This window comes from Crotalus tigris, unplaced genomic scaffold, assembly GCF_016545835.1.
Source record: "Crotalus tigris isolate CLP2741 ecotype Arizona unplaced genomic scaffold, ASM1654583v1 scf7180000017680.1116333, whole genome shotgun sequence".
Lineage (NCBI taxonomy): Eukaryota > Metazoa > Chordata > Lepidosauria > Squamata > Viperidae > Crotalus > Crotalus tigris.
In genome coordinates, this window is record NW_024096562.1 from 888,355 (window position 1) to 905,576 (window position 17,222).

Genomic DNA, 17,222 nt, shown 5'->3' on the forward strand with positions numbered 1-17,222 from the left:
GAATCCTAAAGACTCAATTAGTTCTTATTTTACATGTTTATTTGTTTGAAAAATGTTGCACATTCTATTCATACTCTTAGATAGTTTAAAAATATAGCTATAGACATAGCATTTCTCTTTTGTATCCAGTGCTGAATGGAAGCACACTGAATTGGAGCCTCATATAAGCATTATAAATGCAATCTAGGTAGGGCTAAATATGTGCATCTGTAATCAACAAAAATTTAAAATTATCTAAATTTTCATATTTCCTACGTTGTAAGTATACTTATGAATGTAGATCAGAATTTAGTGAAAGTGTTTAAATATTTGTAAGCTGGTTTTCTAAATAGGTTTCCCAGGGAGATCTTGCCACATACTGTATATTTTGAAAATATATATTTTTTTTCTGAAAGTGATTAAAAATTAGAAAGTAAAGGCAGCAGAAATAGATTGCATAAAGGACAGCACAACATTAAATATTAGGACAATACACTAAAAGTTCTGGAAAATAAATGTCTTTCTTAATCCTAGAAAGATAATAAGCAGTCATCTTGACTGACTGAAAGTCACTCCAGAAAGACTGCTACTCCAGGGCATCTACTTTTCACACTCAACATGGAACAGAACCAGAAGCAGAGCCAAATATGTAAGAAAAGGCATTCCTTTGCACAATTGTGGTTTCAAGCTATACACAGTAATTCAGTTAGGGACCATAAATGATTTGGGATTAAATGAAGATAATGTAAAATTGCAGACAGTCATAATCCCCAATGCTAGCTCATATACTTGCTGCCCTGTATTTTATAACTGAAGTTTTCAGATAATTTCAAAGCCTTTATCTGGACAAAAGATAACTATGGCATGAATTACTATTTCTATGTAAGATCTAGCACAGTGGTTCTCAACCTGTGGGTCTGGACCCCATTTGGGGTTGAACGACCATTTCACGGGGGTCGCCAAACAATGCAGTCCGCCATTTTTTCCCCCTTTTCCTTAGCTGTGCTACTCCCTTTTATTCTATTGGCTTTTGAAAGCCAATAGAATAGACTCTCTTGAATAGAGTCTAATTCTATTGGCTTTCAAAAGCCAATAGGAATTGTCCAGGCTGTCTCTGCCCTGCTGAGCCCACCAAAAGTCCCATTCTGCAAGCGGTCCTGCACCAATTGAGTAGTCCTCGACTTACGACCGGTTGAGTAGTCCTCAACTTACGATGGTTGGGGGTTGCGGCATTAAAAAGGTTGAGAACCACTGATCTAGCAAATGTGTCAATTTCAACTGTTGCACAGAGCATATTAATGCATCTGATGATAAGAGATAGATCCAAAGTTATTTACATTTTACTTACCATCAGTTCTGTAGTCACGGTGCCTCAAAATCTATATTACTATTCTGTCTCAATTTGCAAAAAAAGTAATTACTTGATTTCCTATGATAGAATTAAGTGATGGAAAACACTCAATAAACAAATGGTGCTTTTTCATAAGAACCATTACTATTTAATGCAATTGGAGTCTTAGTTTATTAAAGAAGAGATGATTTCACATTTATATATTACTGATCTTTTCATTTGCCTTCACACTGCAAGTACATACTTAGAAATTTGAAGGCTTATTTTTAAAATTTTGAACTGATACTCTCACAGTACCCAAATAAAACTAGCCAGATGTGATTGCTACAAGATGTGATGGCTGACATACAGTACCGTATCAGTTAGGATTAGTCATCACCTCTGCAGCTGAATGAAGAACCAATTATTTTGAACTTGAACATTACTGACCAGAAATGAATTTCCGGGGCTCTTCTTTTATAGAGAGGTGAAATATCTTATTTCATATAAATTTCTTCTTCTTCCTATACACAAAATTTTTGTACAGGTAATCTTCGAGGTACGACAGTTTGCTTAGCTAACGTTCAAAGTTATGACACCATCCCCCAAAGTACTTACGACACAATCCTGAAGTTATGAATGCTGCAGCACCACAACAGTCAATCACCCTTACAGAGACATTGCAACATTCCCCCTGCCTATTCCCCCCCCAGGACCTAACAGGCACTGGGCCTGTGGAGATTTATTTATCTTGTGAAAATCTCCATCATCAAGCAAGGTGTCTCCTGTCCAGCCTCTCTGCCACAGTTCTTTTGCCTGTTCCTGGAGCACCAATAGCGGAACAGTGAGACCAGGCGCAGAGTGGGACAAGCATGCTGTGCTCATCTTGGCAGAGTCATACCCTTGCAGGCCTCTATTTTCCACAGCAAAGGGGATGTGCTTCTTCAGACTCACGGACTTGAGTCTAGTGCTCCAAAAGCAGATCAGGTGTCCCCTGCAGGCAGCTTTGGTGAGTCAGCCAAGCTGAGCAGGGTGCACTCATCCCACTCTGTCTTTGGTTCCCATTGCTCAGCTATTGGAGCTCCAGGAAAAATCGCAGCGGAGAGGAGACAATTCACTTGATCATGGAGATCTTCTCAAGGTAAATGAGTTTCCAAAGGCCCAGTGCCTATGGAGACCTGGTGGGGCAGGATGGAGGGAAGCAATTGTGGGGACCCCAGGGGAAAATGAAGTATCTTATTGAGTCGGGGGAAGCCTTGGGTGGTCTGAAGCAGGTGCCTGATCCAGCACTTGCCCCCCCATGGTCTTCCCCACCTCATGTGCACTTAACGACCTGTGCATTTGATTAATGAATGTGTTGGGGAAAGAGAGGAATTAATTAACGAATCCTCTGGTTATGAATGTAATTGGGAGGCTCCATTATATTCGTAATTTGAGAATTATCTATATAGAGAACATGGCTGCTGCTGCTGCAATAAGTGTTTAGCATTTGAAGAGCTAAATATGTATTAGAAACTTGTACAGAGAGGATATCTGATCAGAAATGACAAAAGAGAAAATAACAGATCGCTTACTGAATTTTTGTCTAAAAGGTTTATTATAAAAGTGGGAAGGGGAGGGAGAGAGGTCCAGTTACCTAGGAAAGGAATAGTGAAATATACTGACAACAATATTTTCTTATCTACTATTGCATTTTCAGAAAGGTTTCTGTCCATTCTATAAACTAGTAAAAATGTTTGTGCATATAAATTGATCTGTTTGGCAGTGTCATTAATCCCATTTGCAGTTTTAATCTATCACTTCTTCATACATGATGCTTATATGTTATGATTTTTAATATACAGATAGTCCTTGAATTACAACCACAACTGAGTTCAAAATTTCTGTTGCAAAGTTCATTTTGTACGTTAAGTACATTTTGCCTCATTTTATGATCTTTCATGTTGTTAACTGAATCACTGCAGTTGTAAAGTTAGTAACATGGTTGTTAATTGAATCTGGCTTCCCCAATGACTTTGCTTGTCAGAAGGTCACAAAAAGTGATCAAATGACCCTGGGACGCTGCAACTGTCATAAATAAGAGTCAATTTTTTGATCAGTGTGAACGTGGGGATACTGTAGCAGTTGTAAATGTGAGAAATGGTCATAAGCCCCCTTTTTAGTGGTATTGTAACTTCGAATGGTCACTAAAAGTACTGTTGTAATTTGAGGACTACCTGTACTGTCATTTTAATAACAATGGAGGCATGCACGCATCTTTAACTCCGAAGAGTTTTAAAAAGTTAGATGCTTTTGTTTCTTTAGGTTTGGGAGTGTTTTTTTGTGTTCCTCCTCAAGTTGTGCTCTCAGTATTATAGCCAAGTTAACAGAATAACTCAGATCTTTCAGCTTGGTAAACAAAAGACATATTAGCTGAGTTCCTAAGCTCATGAATATAAGAAAATAAATTGAGACTTTTGCGTTTTGGAGTGACTATAATGAAACAATAGTCCTTCTGACACAAATGATTAAGTCTTAAAAATGACCTTTGAGAAGTCAATCTGACATGAAACAGAATGAGTCTCTGTTCATTAGACTAGCAGTGCAGTAACCCCTAAAACATTCATCATTCCAACCAACCTGAAATGTAGTTTTTCTTAGAAAAATGCTTACCGCAATTCTGTAAAGTTCACCCCAGTACACAGTCCTATCTGGAACTGGAACCTACCTACTGTTCTGAGACTAAATTTCTGATTATTTTTTATGAGTTGGATTCTAGAGATCATTATTTCTTCATTTAGAATAAAATACTGATATCATAGGTTTCCACTGATAGCAGCTTTCCAAGGTAGTAAGAAATTATGGTGAAAAAGTAATACATAATTTCAAAAACAGAGTGACGATTCTGGAGGGAAGATGATGATGGAAAATGTCACTCCGAACCTACGTATTACTGACAGTGTGATTATTTCAACAGATGTTATTTGAAAGATTCAGCTATTAAAAAAGCATTTGAATTTCTGTCCTGTTCTAGAACATTCTCACAGTTCAGAATGTGTGAGAGTTGAGCACTTTACATCATGCCTCAAAGAAGTATTTGCATCCAAATTACCTCAAGCTTTATGTATTCTAAATATGCTAAATTTAAATATCTTTTAAAACACCAGATTTATGTGCCTGTAATATGCGATTATGGTATATACAACTGTTTTTCAATGTTCACGTTTGCTCTCAGAATCACTGGAATTAATAGCCTACCCAATTACTATGTAGCATGTGCTACAGTATTCGTTTGTGGTTATGTGTGGAATAAATGAAACAATTCTAAGAAAAATAGTGATAAAAGGAAACTTACACATGATCTATATATATCCCTTTTTATTTACCCTAGTAAGAGGCTAAAATATTCCAATTATTATTTTAAAAATATGCTTATTTTCTACTCAATTAAAATTAAGAATTGGCTGCCAGCAGTTCGGCAGTTCAATTCTCACAGGCTCAAAGTTGACCTAGCCTTCCATCCTTCCGAGGTTGATAAAATGAGGACTCAGACTGTTGGGGGCCATATGCTAACTCTTTAACCCACCTAGAGAGGGCTGTAAAGCACTGTGAAGTGGTATATAAGTCGAAGGGCTATTGCTATTCCTATTAAATATAATGGGATGTTCATAATCATATCTAGATATGCCATCTTTGCTGAAGAAGGGAAGCAAAGATATAGAAGTCTAAGGATTACTATATTATGACTTTTGAACTGGACTTTGGTTTGTAATTCAATACCTCTCTACTGAAATCTGTTTTACTAATAACACAACTGTGCTGAACTCACCTACCATAGTGTAAACTATGGTTTGTGGCAAGGTTGGTCAACTTTCAGCCCTAGTTGCAAGGAATCTCTGAACTCCCGCTCCCATCTTCAGAGCTGTCTATATCCATGTTTATATTAAAAACGATGCAAATTCCCATCTTCCTGCTTGATTAAAAAAAGTTGTATGTATTCCCACCAAAAGTTTAACATTGTTTCATAAATAATCATACCCAATAAAGCCAAGGAAGGATGGTGGTAGGGAAGCCTTTTCCACTTCTGTAGTGTGGCCCCACCTGCAATATTGCTAAGCCAGCTGTGACCAAAATTCTTGATTCTCTCCACCCCCATTGCACTCTGAAGTGCTCACCTCTGGCATAATTGTTTGATATGATATATAAGCATAATCAAATATGGCTCATTCAGTAAGCTTAAGCAACAGAGTATTTACACAAACAAACAAACCAACAAACCACAGGCATTTATTCTTATTTCCTTTAGAATTAGAGCAATGAAATCAAGGAGCATCTGGTCATTCCTCCTATTGCTTGAAGTTTTCATAGCAGTGGCTTATGGATGGATGGAATCAAACTGGAACGGACAATTTTATTCTGATTCTGGGAGGTTAACACAAGAGGTAAGGTAAAATTTAAAATTTACTTTTTTTTTGGTATTGTGCTTCTCCGTTCTTCCCAGTGTACATTTTGCCATTCGAATTGAGATTTAAATAAAACATAAGAATTTTAATAAAGTTCTGTAAGAAATGGAGCTGACACATGATTCAGCCTTGGCTTTTATTTTACCAACAACAAACACATAAGAAAATGTTGACTTTCCCAAGATTGCATAGTATGGTTCTTGGCTAAGAAAACTGACATTACGTTTCCCATGTCTGACTCAGAAAAACAATTATACAATCTTCTAATCTTTGGTCCAGGATTGATTTTCCGACCTTTAAAAAAACTTCCAAATCTATAGGTTCCCCAACAATAAATCTCAATTAGTAGTAGTGATAAACTGAATTGGGAAATAATGATATTCAGTTCAATACGCTGTTCTACAATATACAAGTAGTCCTCGACTTATGACTACAATTTTTCCCCAATTTTCTGTTGTTAAGTGAGGCATTTGTTAAGTGAGTTTTGCACCATTTTACTACCTTTCTTGCCACAGTTGTCAAGCGAATCACTGCAGTTGATAAATTAGTAACCTGGTTAAGTGAATCTAGTTTACCCATTGACTTTGCTTGTCAGAAGATCACAAAAGGTGATCATATGACCTTGGGACAAAGCAACGGTCATACATATGAGCCAGTTGCCAAGCGTCTGAATTTTGATCACACATTCATGGCAATGCTGCAAAGGTCATAACAGTGAAAAAGGTCATAAGTCACTGTTTTCAGTGCTGTTGTAACTTTGAACTGTCACTAACAAACTGTTGTAAGTCGAGGACTACCTGTAGTACAGTATTCTCTTTTGTCCATTCAAGTATGCAGGGTATATATGTCCAGTTCACATGTGACCCTTAAAACTATAATATCTTAATTATTAATTTTTGCTAGGAAGTACCTTGTTGGGATAATGAATGCATTTATTGTACATAAACGCAATACAGTATCTGAATTAAATTCTAAGAATAAAAGGCTATCAGCTATTTTCCCCCTCTGTCACATTCAGACACTTGTATGTGCACACACACGTATATACTAATGAATTGCTTAAATATTAGTGAAGATTTTGCGAAGCTGGGGATAAGTGAGATAAGGAAGTTTAAACTTGTTAAACTTAATTTATAAGATCCAGATTGTAGAAGAAAAATTTCATGTTTTTTTCCTCCCCCATCTTCAGTGTGCTGTTCAGGGCTCAAGACTAGCCATCCAGATTAGATCCCAGTTCTGAAACACATGTCCCATATGTTCTTACCAGTTATTTATGCTTGTATTTTAAATGTTTCTCAGGTAACATATTGCAAAATCTTTCCTTTCAACAATAATAGGCAGAGAGAGAGAGAGAGTTCTCCACCCTCACTTTTGCTGCTTAGGTAGCAACATGCTGTGATCTAAAGGCTTACAAGAACTACATAGGGCTGATGACTTAATTAGTCTAAGATGACTTTGCTTATCTCTCTCATTTAATAGAATAGATTAACAGAAATCTTAACATGTTACTTATGAATCTACTCCTAATAGCAGTAATAATACTACAGTAGCTATAGCAGCTAAACATTAGCATAATATTTTAAATTCTGTGCCTTGTGAAGCTAAAGGTCTCCCCATTAACAACCTGACATTTGAAAAAGAACAATGTGACTTGAATGAAATCAGTTTCTGAAATAACTTAGTAAATGATTTAGCGGTAGTTTTTCATATGAAAATTGCACAGAAATATTTATCTACTTGATCTTCTTCTGCAACCCTAAAGTTATTAAACAAATTGCTTGTTTGATTTGAGATATTTTATGTGTGGATGCATTAGTCCACCCACTTGACTATTTAACAAGTGTGAAGAATATGGAAAATTGCAGCTCCAACTAAATGACCACTTTTATATTAGTACAAATAGAGAGCCTCCCCAAATCCAGTCAAATTCTGCACAATCACAGATAGTTTGCAAATACCATCTAAATTAGATTTCTCCAATCAGTGTCATTAAAATATGGCAGGAGCATTTGTAGCCTGTATAGAATTTCTAGCCTATGTAACTAATATTTCTGGAGGATACCATAATGGAGAAAGTTAACCTAGAAATGATCTAGAAGTACCAGATTTCTCTTTAACATACTATGTATGCTTTTTATTTAAATCACAATTTATCCTTATCTTTAACCAAGGCTTTCCTGGAGTATATTATAGCATTTAAACTTACACTGCTTCATAATGTTTTATAGCTCTCTCTAAGTGGTTTACAGAGCCAGCATATTGCCCCCAATAGTCTGGGTCCTTATATTACCAACCTCAAAAGGATAGAAGGCTGAGTCAACCTTGAGCCGGTCAGAATTGAAACTCTTGGTAGTCAGCAAATTAGCCTGCAATACTGCATTCTAACCACTGTGTCACCACGGCTCTTTATTATAGAAGTAAACAAGTCCTTAACTACCAGGTTTACAAGTCAAGAGAGTGGAAAAGAAGGTGAGAATAGAGGCTTGAAAAAAGGAAAACCAGGCTCCTTTGTTTGATAAAATGAGCAACACAGCTGTTCAGGGAGAGAAGGAGCTGTTCTTTCAGCAAAGTTCTTAAAATAATCCTGCTTCCCTTCTTTTCTGCTTTAATCTCATTAGGGTTAATGGATTTGAGTATTCTAGAAAGCCAAAACAATTCAGGCTGCTATTGATCTGATTTTAGTCTTGTGCTTGATATTTACTTCTGCATGGTAGGAATTGTAAAATGGAGCCTACATTAGTAAGTAAAGCCTAATGTGCAAACTTGTGAAGAGGAGAGTAGCGTTTGAGATCAGTTTGATTCTGAGTGAGGGAAAAATTGCTGAGTTTATTCATAATGAGAAATGTTTAACTGTCAGAAATGGTCTGGTTTTTATGTATCAAGAAGGCAAAATTGGTAGATTCATACATCTCACTAATGGCCAACGATGAAGAGTCATGAACTGGCACTGCACACAATGGAAATGCAAATGATTAGATGGTCATTAGGAGTCAAATGGCTGAATCATGTTACGAACAAAGATATCTGGAAGGCTTTCCAATTCCAGACAAAATGAGAGGAGCACTACAGTAGTAATATGGACATGTAGTCAGAGCTGGAATCCATCATGAGCCAGGCACCCCAAAGACAACCAAAAAAGTGATGGGTAGATTACCTGCATGAAGACATGTGAGCCATAGGCATACACCCTGTTGATGCTGCAGACTGGACAAAATGGCGGACCCTGTGACATGATGGGAATAACACAAAGAACAATAACAAAAAGAAAATACATAATTTCAAAACCTAACCAACCAGGTTGTATATGAATTAGGATGCTTAAATCAATTCTTGCCTGCTGGTTCTCCATTAAATCTGCCTAAGCTTATTTCTGCAGGTTGCAAAGTTCTATATTGGAATTAGCATGGTAAAAAAATATGTCTGGAATGGCAATAGATTTGTTTGGCAGGAAAAAAAATGTAGGAGGAGAAAGCAGAATGTTCGTCCTGCTTTTAATTGCTCAAAACTTGACTTTTATTTTCTGGGAAAAGCAGTCATTAGGCTTTTGTTCCCTTTTGACTCCTAGATAAGATCTATGGTCTAAAAAATAAATCTCAGAGTCTTTATCTGTTAAAATTCAGATTTCTGTTGTTTTTTCCCCAAAGTAGGACTAGGATTTAATTCCTGGTATCTCTGTGGAACTGCAATTGGATTATACCTGTTTACAACTTATTTAGGCTAATCTTGAAGAGGATTTAAGTATTTTATGCTGCATAACCATATGCAGATCAAACAAACGTAATTATTGGAGATAAACAAAGAATGAGTTGATTATCTTGTTAATTGCTGTAGAAAATCCTGATCCTTTTATTCACTCTGTTTCCATTCTGCCCCCCCCCCCCAAAATATCTTCTATTCTGGTAAAAGACAAAACAAGTGAAGGGTCTTTCTGTCCACACTTTTCTATGCTTTTTAAAGCATAAGTAAGCAAAGGCATTGGTTATGTGCTTTGTTGGAGATTATAGCTATTCATGTTTCAAAAATTATTTGGTATAGAGCTTTGGAATCAGGACAGGCGGACTTCTTTAAAAAGTCATCATTTTTTTCATGTTCATGCAGAAAAATGAAAAAAAATGATATATTACTTAAAAGAAGCATTCCAGAGCACCATTTCCAACTAAATTTTGAAGCCTGCACAGTCATTATAGAAACTGTCTTTATACCATAATAAACTGCATAGCTATTACAATGGATTTTATTTTGTAACAATTATTGATTTTAGGAGATAGGACTAATGCCTGAATTGTTTAAGTTAGAAAAAAGAAACTAAAAAAATATGCTGCTGATTAAAGAAGTGGTTTATTAAGAAACCCGGTGGCACAGTGGTTAAAATGCAGTATTGCAGGCAAACTCTGCCCATAACCTAGTGCTCGATCCTGATGTGACTCAAGGTTGACTCAACCTTTCATCCTTTCAAAGTCAGTAAAATGAGGACCCAGATTGTTGGGGACAATATGCAAATAATGCTTCCACATTGTAAACCGCCCCAAAAATGCTGTGAAGTGCTATAGGGCACTCATATACTGTGTTTTCCCGAAAATAAGACTGGGTCTTATTTTTATTTTTTTGCCTTCAAAAGAGGCATCAGGTCTTATTTTCAAGGGGGATGTCTTTTCCACTCACCTCCAGCACTGACAGTCCCACCCAACTGGCCTACTTCTTCTGCGGCCGAAGGAGCAGCTTCATTCTGCTACTCAGAAAAGAGCTTGGGCCTGCATTTTGCAGTCAGGCCTTTCTGGAAGGCCTCTGCAGCCAAGAACTGAGCTATGGATTGAATCCATAGCTTGGTTCTCAGCTGCAGAGGCCTTGCAGAACCAAGTTTTGGATTGAATCTGTAGCTCAGTTCTCAGCTGCAGTGGTCTTCCAGAAAGGCCTCTGACTGCAAAATGAAGGCTTGGGGATGCTGCAGAAGAAATGGGCTGGTGAGGAGAGGCTTGGCTGCAAGATAAGTGGGTGAGGGGCATGTGGGGCAGCTCTATACCCTCACACCCATCCTAGCTTGATTTCTAGGTGTGTGCCTCACCCTAATACTAGGGCTTATTTTGGGGGTAGGACTTATATTAGGCCCACCCCCAAATCAAGCTAGGGCTTATTTTCAGGGTAGGTCTTACTTATTCAGTATGGATATTCTCTCTTTCTTCCCCACCATCATAATGTTAAAAAATAGTTTTTCTTAAGATCTCTGCAATTATTTTTTGAAGTTCTGCATTCTTCTTGTCAAATAGTTGAGAGGTTAGATTAGGAAGAGTTAGAAGCAAGATTAGTCTGCTGTAATAACAGCGCACACATATCAGTCACATCTATTGCCCATAAATTGTTAGAGAGGTAAAGTATTAATTTTGGATCTGAGATAAATAGGTGATATAAATATATATATATATATTGGCCTGAATCTTAAAGTTTGCAGCCAGTTTCCTTTATACCAACAGCTTTTCCAGTATCTATGTCTGGGAATGTCTGCTCGGGAGTCCTGTAATTTCAGTACTGGTCTGAGCAAAGCCTGTCAGTTGACTCTTTGTAATGCCTTTTAGCCAACAAATAGAAGTGGGGATTTAATTATCATTGATCATTTAAAATTCACATATAGTCTGTGTCTCTTCACTCGCTAAAATCCTATGCAGTCATTTTCACCATGTTTCTACTGCTTCCAATTGCAAAACTCTACCTGATAGAATTGATTAGTATCAAGTCAAGGATAATGCATTCTATCCTACTCTCCACCTTATGTAGGAGAAAGTTATCAGAAAGTTAACTCAGGAATTTCCTGGAAAGACCAAGCTTCTCAGAATCTCTCCCTCATCTGATATTGTAGAAATGAAATTTTTCTGTCATGATGACTTCACAACTCTCTAAAAAAAACCCTGCTGATTGCTTTGATTGGTCGAGCAATAGAAGACATCAATGTCAATATTATGTTTATTGTTGTTTTCCCCTTCATTTTTTGATTTTTCAGCAGTACTAGCTAGTTCTAGTGTATAACTCAACTCCTTCTCCCTTCCTAATGCTTTTATTTTTTCATTTGTTTCCCATTTCAGTCACTGGAATAATTTCATCATATTTCTGTTCTACCTATTAAATCTTATTACCATTCAGTGCTGAGGATTCAAGCTCATATTTTTTTTCTAATCTCTGAGTTTAAGTACTTAAATAGTGATGGATGCAAACTTTATACATAAGCCTTCCTTCTGATTTTTCTCATGTCATTTAAGAGGCCCCATTTTATCACCATGTCTATTTTCTGCAAGATACAATTCTTTACTTGTGGCCCTTCATTATTTATTTGCACCTCTAACAAGATTCAGTTTACACACATACACACACAAATTAACTTACTGTGATTTGTCCTTACACATTCTTATTGGTTTTTATGATTGGAATTCATCAAGTGCCAGCCTAATCTAGACAACCCAGACCATTAAGCCAGAAATTAAAGCTCTATTGTCAACATTATTCCCAAAGCCAGTCAGTATGGGGGCGCATGGGGGCGCGTCCGTGTGGCCGGGGGTCGCCGTATAAAAAGGTTGAGAACCGCTGCCCTATACAAAGAGAAAGGTGGCTAGATAATTCAAAGAATCAGCTTATTACATGTTCCTAGGAAACTGTTTGGTAGCATTCTGATTGGAAAGGTACAAGAGAGGACAATGAAGTGCAGCTCAATTTTATGCTGAGTAGGATTTGTGCAGACCCAATTTTTTTTTTTTACTCTTTCGGAAGTTATTGTGACATGTTTGAATATGAAAAAGTTTATTCTATATTCATGCAGTTAAAAGAAGTGTATGATAAAATGAATAGATTTAAATCATGGGATATTTTACATGAATATGGAAAGTGTGTGGTTATTAAATGTGGAAAGAATGATACCTACTAGAAGTAAATCATGTGTGAGAATAAATGCAATTCTTAGTAAATGGTACAACATTGAGCCTGAGCACCAGGATATCCGCTTTACTGGTGTATTTATTGATAACTGTGTAAGGAATGTTTGTGGTGATAATAGTTGTGTGTTTGTTGGGTAAGTGTGAACATGTGTATATTTTTACAGTATATGCAGACAATGAAGTATTGCTGGCTGAAAATTTGAGTGATTTGCACAGCATGTTTTCTTATATGAAGCAAAGGGGAATATAGATCTAAAAATCAATATGTTAAAAACCAAGGTAGTTGTGTTTGAATGGAAATGAAGATGCACGTACACACACACAAACAGAGAGAAATTAGAGCAATTAGAGATGGATAAATTTTAAAATGCAGATGTTGTTGGAAAGTTAGTAAGTAGTAAGCAATCTGTTGTGTAGGATGAATGGTGAAAGTGGCTGGAATATATGAATATGGTTTTGCATGGTTTGTTTTGAACGTTAAAGCTGAGTATGTCAATTTTCAATAAGTTGAAATGGAAATGATGTACTTAAACAATCTGTATGATCAAACAAGAGATAGGATCAAGAATGAATTGGTCAAAAATGAGTGTGAATTTATTAGAAAAGTGATCCCAAAGAGGCTTTTTCATGAGGCAACTGGACTTCCTTGTTTGTTTGTTTTTTTAAGATGTTTCACTTCTCATCCAAGAAACTTCTTCAGCTCTGCCTGGATGGTGGAGAATGGAAGGATTTATACTCTTTGCAGACAGCTGATCATTTACATTCTTTTAGAGAGAGTTGTTGAGGCCACCTGGAGGTTTATCTATGTCGTCAGGGTCACCTGAGTTGTGCAAATGGATGTGGAGCCTTCTTGGAACTGCTAAAGGACTGTGTTGTAGATTGTAGATAGATGATGTCGTATCCCTCTCCCTCTGTTGAGAGAGGGCTGTTCAGTTTTGACATAGATGGCCTCTTTGAACCCTCTTTCAAATCAGCAGTCCTCTCTGTCCAAAATGTGGACTTTGCTGTCTTCGAAAAAGTGGTCTTTGTATTTTAAATGCAAATGGACTGCTGAATCTTGTCCTGATGGGTTTGTTCTCCTATGTTGTGTCATGTGTTCATGAAGTGGAGAACAACACAACTGTCAATGCTGCAAATACTGTATATTCTTGCTTTGACAATATGCAAAACTGTTGGGCATTTATTGGGTTAATACTTAGCTTAGACTGGGCGGGGGGAAAAAAGCCCGGGAAAGAAAGAGGAAGTAAACTTTTGACCTTCTCACTAATTGGATAATGTGACCTGTGACTGCATGAGAGGGAGGGGTTGAGCAAGGAAAGCTTGATGCCAGCCACCGGAAGTTCAGATTCTGGCATCAATTAGTCCAATGTTGACCGGCATAATTTGTAGCTCTGCAAATAAAGACTTTAGGAAACATGCCTGAAAGTTTTTTGAAGTGCTTCATTAGTCGGAACTTGTGACATCATGCCAGAATCTAACACTCTTTTCAAACGATCTACGTCCCGATCTATCAACAGTAGCCTCGGGGGAGATCTCATTATGGAGAAAAAAAAATTGCCTGAAACCAGCCCCGTAGCTGCAACAGTCTCCCCGGGGGGGGAAGCGACAGCCAGCAAGCCGGGGGAGAGAGAAATTTGGCAGATTTCCCAGCTGAGAGTGAAGACTTCAAAGGCAGAATGGACAGATAACACAGTTATGGGTGAGTCGTTGGAAAGATTTCAAAACGTAGAAATGAGAAACAGAAAACAGTCCCTACAAAGTGAAACCTTCATCCCTAAGAGAGAGAATCCCAGTTTGAATCCTCTGCAGCAAAGGGGAAATTGGGTTCCCCAGCAAGCGGCTGATCCATGTCCTCTGAACTTACCACAGCCAATAAAGGCCTTGCAATGCCTTGGGGTGGTACAGATGCCAGGAAATCAGCAGCTGGGGGGAGAACAGCCACAGCAAGGAGGTTGGCCACAGCCCCCAAACGTGCAACCCCTGGGCATAAGTCTGCAGCCAGGTTGGGGCCTACAGCAACTGGGGTGGCCACAAGAGCGATGGGGAGCCCAGCAGGAAGCCTGTCAGACCCTGCCTTTGCCAGCCAGAGACCCCAACCCTGAAGAGAGGGTGAGTCCCAGTCTGAGGCATCTGCAGCAAGGGGTAGATGGGTTTCCCCGGCAGATGAATGATCAGCAGCAGCAGAGGGCACCACCACCCCCTCCAGTCCAACAACAGAGAAGACCACTACAACCCCCACTTGCGCAGCCACCATTGGGAGGCCTACAGCTGCAGGGGGTACCATCCATCCCCGCTGGCCAGCAGCCATGGAACCAGCCCCAGTGGGGGCCACAGCAGCCTGTGTTTGCACCACCCTTCAATGCAACGTTTGATGGGGACCCAGAGAAGCTGATTTTTTTCCTCAACCAAGTGCGTTCTCATCTAAATCGCTGGGCCTATCTCTATCCGGAACCAGGGGCCATGGTTGACGTCATTGGGGCCAACCTAGAGGGAGAAGCATCTGAATGGCTGAACAATCTATATAGCGAGCAAGCCCCCGAATTGGAAGATCCTCATCTCTTTCTCTTAGGACTGAGAGAACGATTTGAAGACCCATCCATCGGCCTCAAAGCAGCAGGACAAATTCACAAAATAAAACAAGCGGGGAGGCCTGCCCTAGAGTACGTGCGAGAGTTCCGCAAGATGGCAGGGCGAATAGAGGGGTGGCCTGAGCAGTCCCTCATCCATCACTTCATCGAGGGATTAGATGATCACCTCTCCCAGGCTTGCATCTATCGAGAAGTACCTGATCGGCTGCAGGAGTGGTACCAGACGGCCGTGAAGCTGGATGTTAAGCTCTCTCGCTATAAAAAGCCTCCCCCACAGGAACCCGAACAGCAACCAGAGCTACCTGAACAGCAATCACCCCCACGAAAGCCTTCAACCACTGCAAGGGCTGAGAGACCCAGGCCACCTGCACGCCCTTCCTTCAAGTGTTTCCGGTGTGGACAAGGAGGACACCGAGCGGCCACCTGTCCAGTCCCCTACCCTCGACTGCAGAGCAAGCCAGGACCGGCGATGCAAAAGAAACCTGCTCAGTGGCTACCAAGAGAAAAATCTAATCGACTCACGCAAGAACCAGTCGCCCAGGTTACACCCCACACACAGGAGAATGCCAAGACTCCAGGTGGACCTGCCCCTGCCCTTCCCTTCTTTGATAGCGACGATGAAGGAGAAAACGACCCAATGGTGAGTCAACAAATCCTGCCTTTTTCACTGCCCGCCAAGCTCGTAATCCCTACGTCTGGGGCACAAATAGACTTAAACGTACTAATTGATTCGGGATGTACCCGCTGCATTATTAGTCTGGCGTTTGCCATGAAAATGGGCATAAGGGCAAAACAGCTTTCCAAACCAATGAGATTTGAGCAAGCCGATGGCTCCCTGATGGGAGGGACTCTTATTACACAAATAACTGAGCCTTTACGCCTAGAAATAGGTGCACACTGGGAGTTTATTCGTTTCCTGGTGGCTCCAAAGATGACCGAGGCAGTGATCCTGGGACTAGCCTGGTTGGACAAATGGAAGCCATTTATCTGGTGGGAGAAAGGAATGAGAATTGTGAGACTACCTATAGGGCCTGATCCCCCCATTGATTCAACAGATGTTACCGGGCATCTTAGGCCACCCAATGAGCGAGCGCACATGGCCGTCTCACTGACCCCAGGTGAACCAGTCATCCCCAAAGAATACTTGGACCTGGCGGAGGTGTTCAGTGAAAAAGAATGTGATGCCCTACCCCCTCACAGACCCAATGACTGCTCCATCGAACTGGTGCCCGGAGCCAAACTCCCACGTCCGAGGATGTATGCTATGTCCCCCCTCGAAATGGAGGAGATGCAGCGATATGTGAACAAGAACCTAGCGAGGGGGTTTATTGAACGGGCCAAATCTTCCGTGGGAGCCCCTGTGTTGTTTAAAGAGAAAAAAGATGGGTCTCTTCGTCTCTGCGTAGACTACAAGGGACTCAATGCTGTAAGTGTGGAAAATAAATACCCCCTCCCCCTCCTAAAGGATTTATTGACCCACCTGGCTAAGGGGAGTGTCTTCACTAAGTTAGACCTAAGAGAGGCATACTACCGGGTGAGAATAAAAGAGGGAGACGAGTGGAAAACTGCCTTCAACTGTCCAATGGGGAGCTATCAGTTCAAAGTCATGCCATTTGGACTACAGGGGGCCCCAGCCGTATTTATGCAGTTGATTAATGAGGTTCTACATGATCACTTGTACAAAGGGGTTTTGGTGTATCTTGATGATATCCTGATATACAGCACAAACATGAATGATCACATAAAACTAGTGAGAGAAGTGTTAAAGAAACTATTGAATGCCAAGCTTTATGTCAAATTGTCAAAATGTGAATTTCACCGAACCCAATTAGACTATCTTGGCTACCGAATTTCCAATGAGGGTATTGAAATGGATCCAGCCAAGGTAAAAACTATAATCGAATGGCAACCCCCAAGGACTCGCAAACAGCTCCAAAGCTTTCTGGGTTTTGCCAACTTTTATCGT

At 39.5% G+C, this 17,222-nt stretch overlaps 1 protein-coding gene across 1 annotated transcript in view; it reads left to right on the forward strand.

Moving 5' to 3' along the window:
• FSTL4 (follistatin like 4) overlaps window positions 1–17,222 on the forward strand; it is a 150,173-nt gene that overhangs the window by 17,743 nt on the left and 115,208 nt on the right. Inside the window, exon 2 of the mRNA XM_039337466.1 lies at window positions 5,595–5,730. Coding sequence (XP_039193400.1) covers window positions 5,605–5,730 — 126 coding nt within the window. The 5' untranslated portion in view covers window positions 5,595–5,604. The remainder of the gene's footprint in view (window positions 1–5,594; window positions 5,731–17,222) is intronic.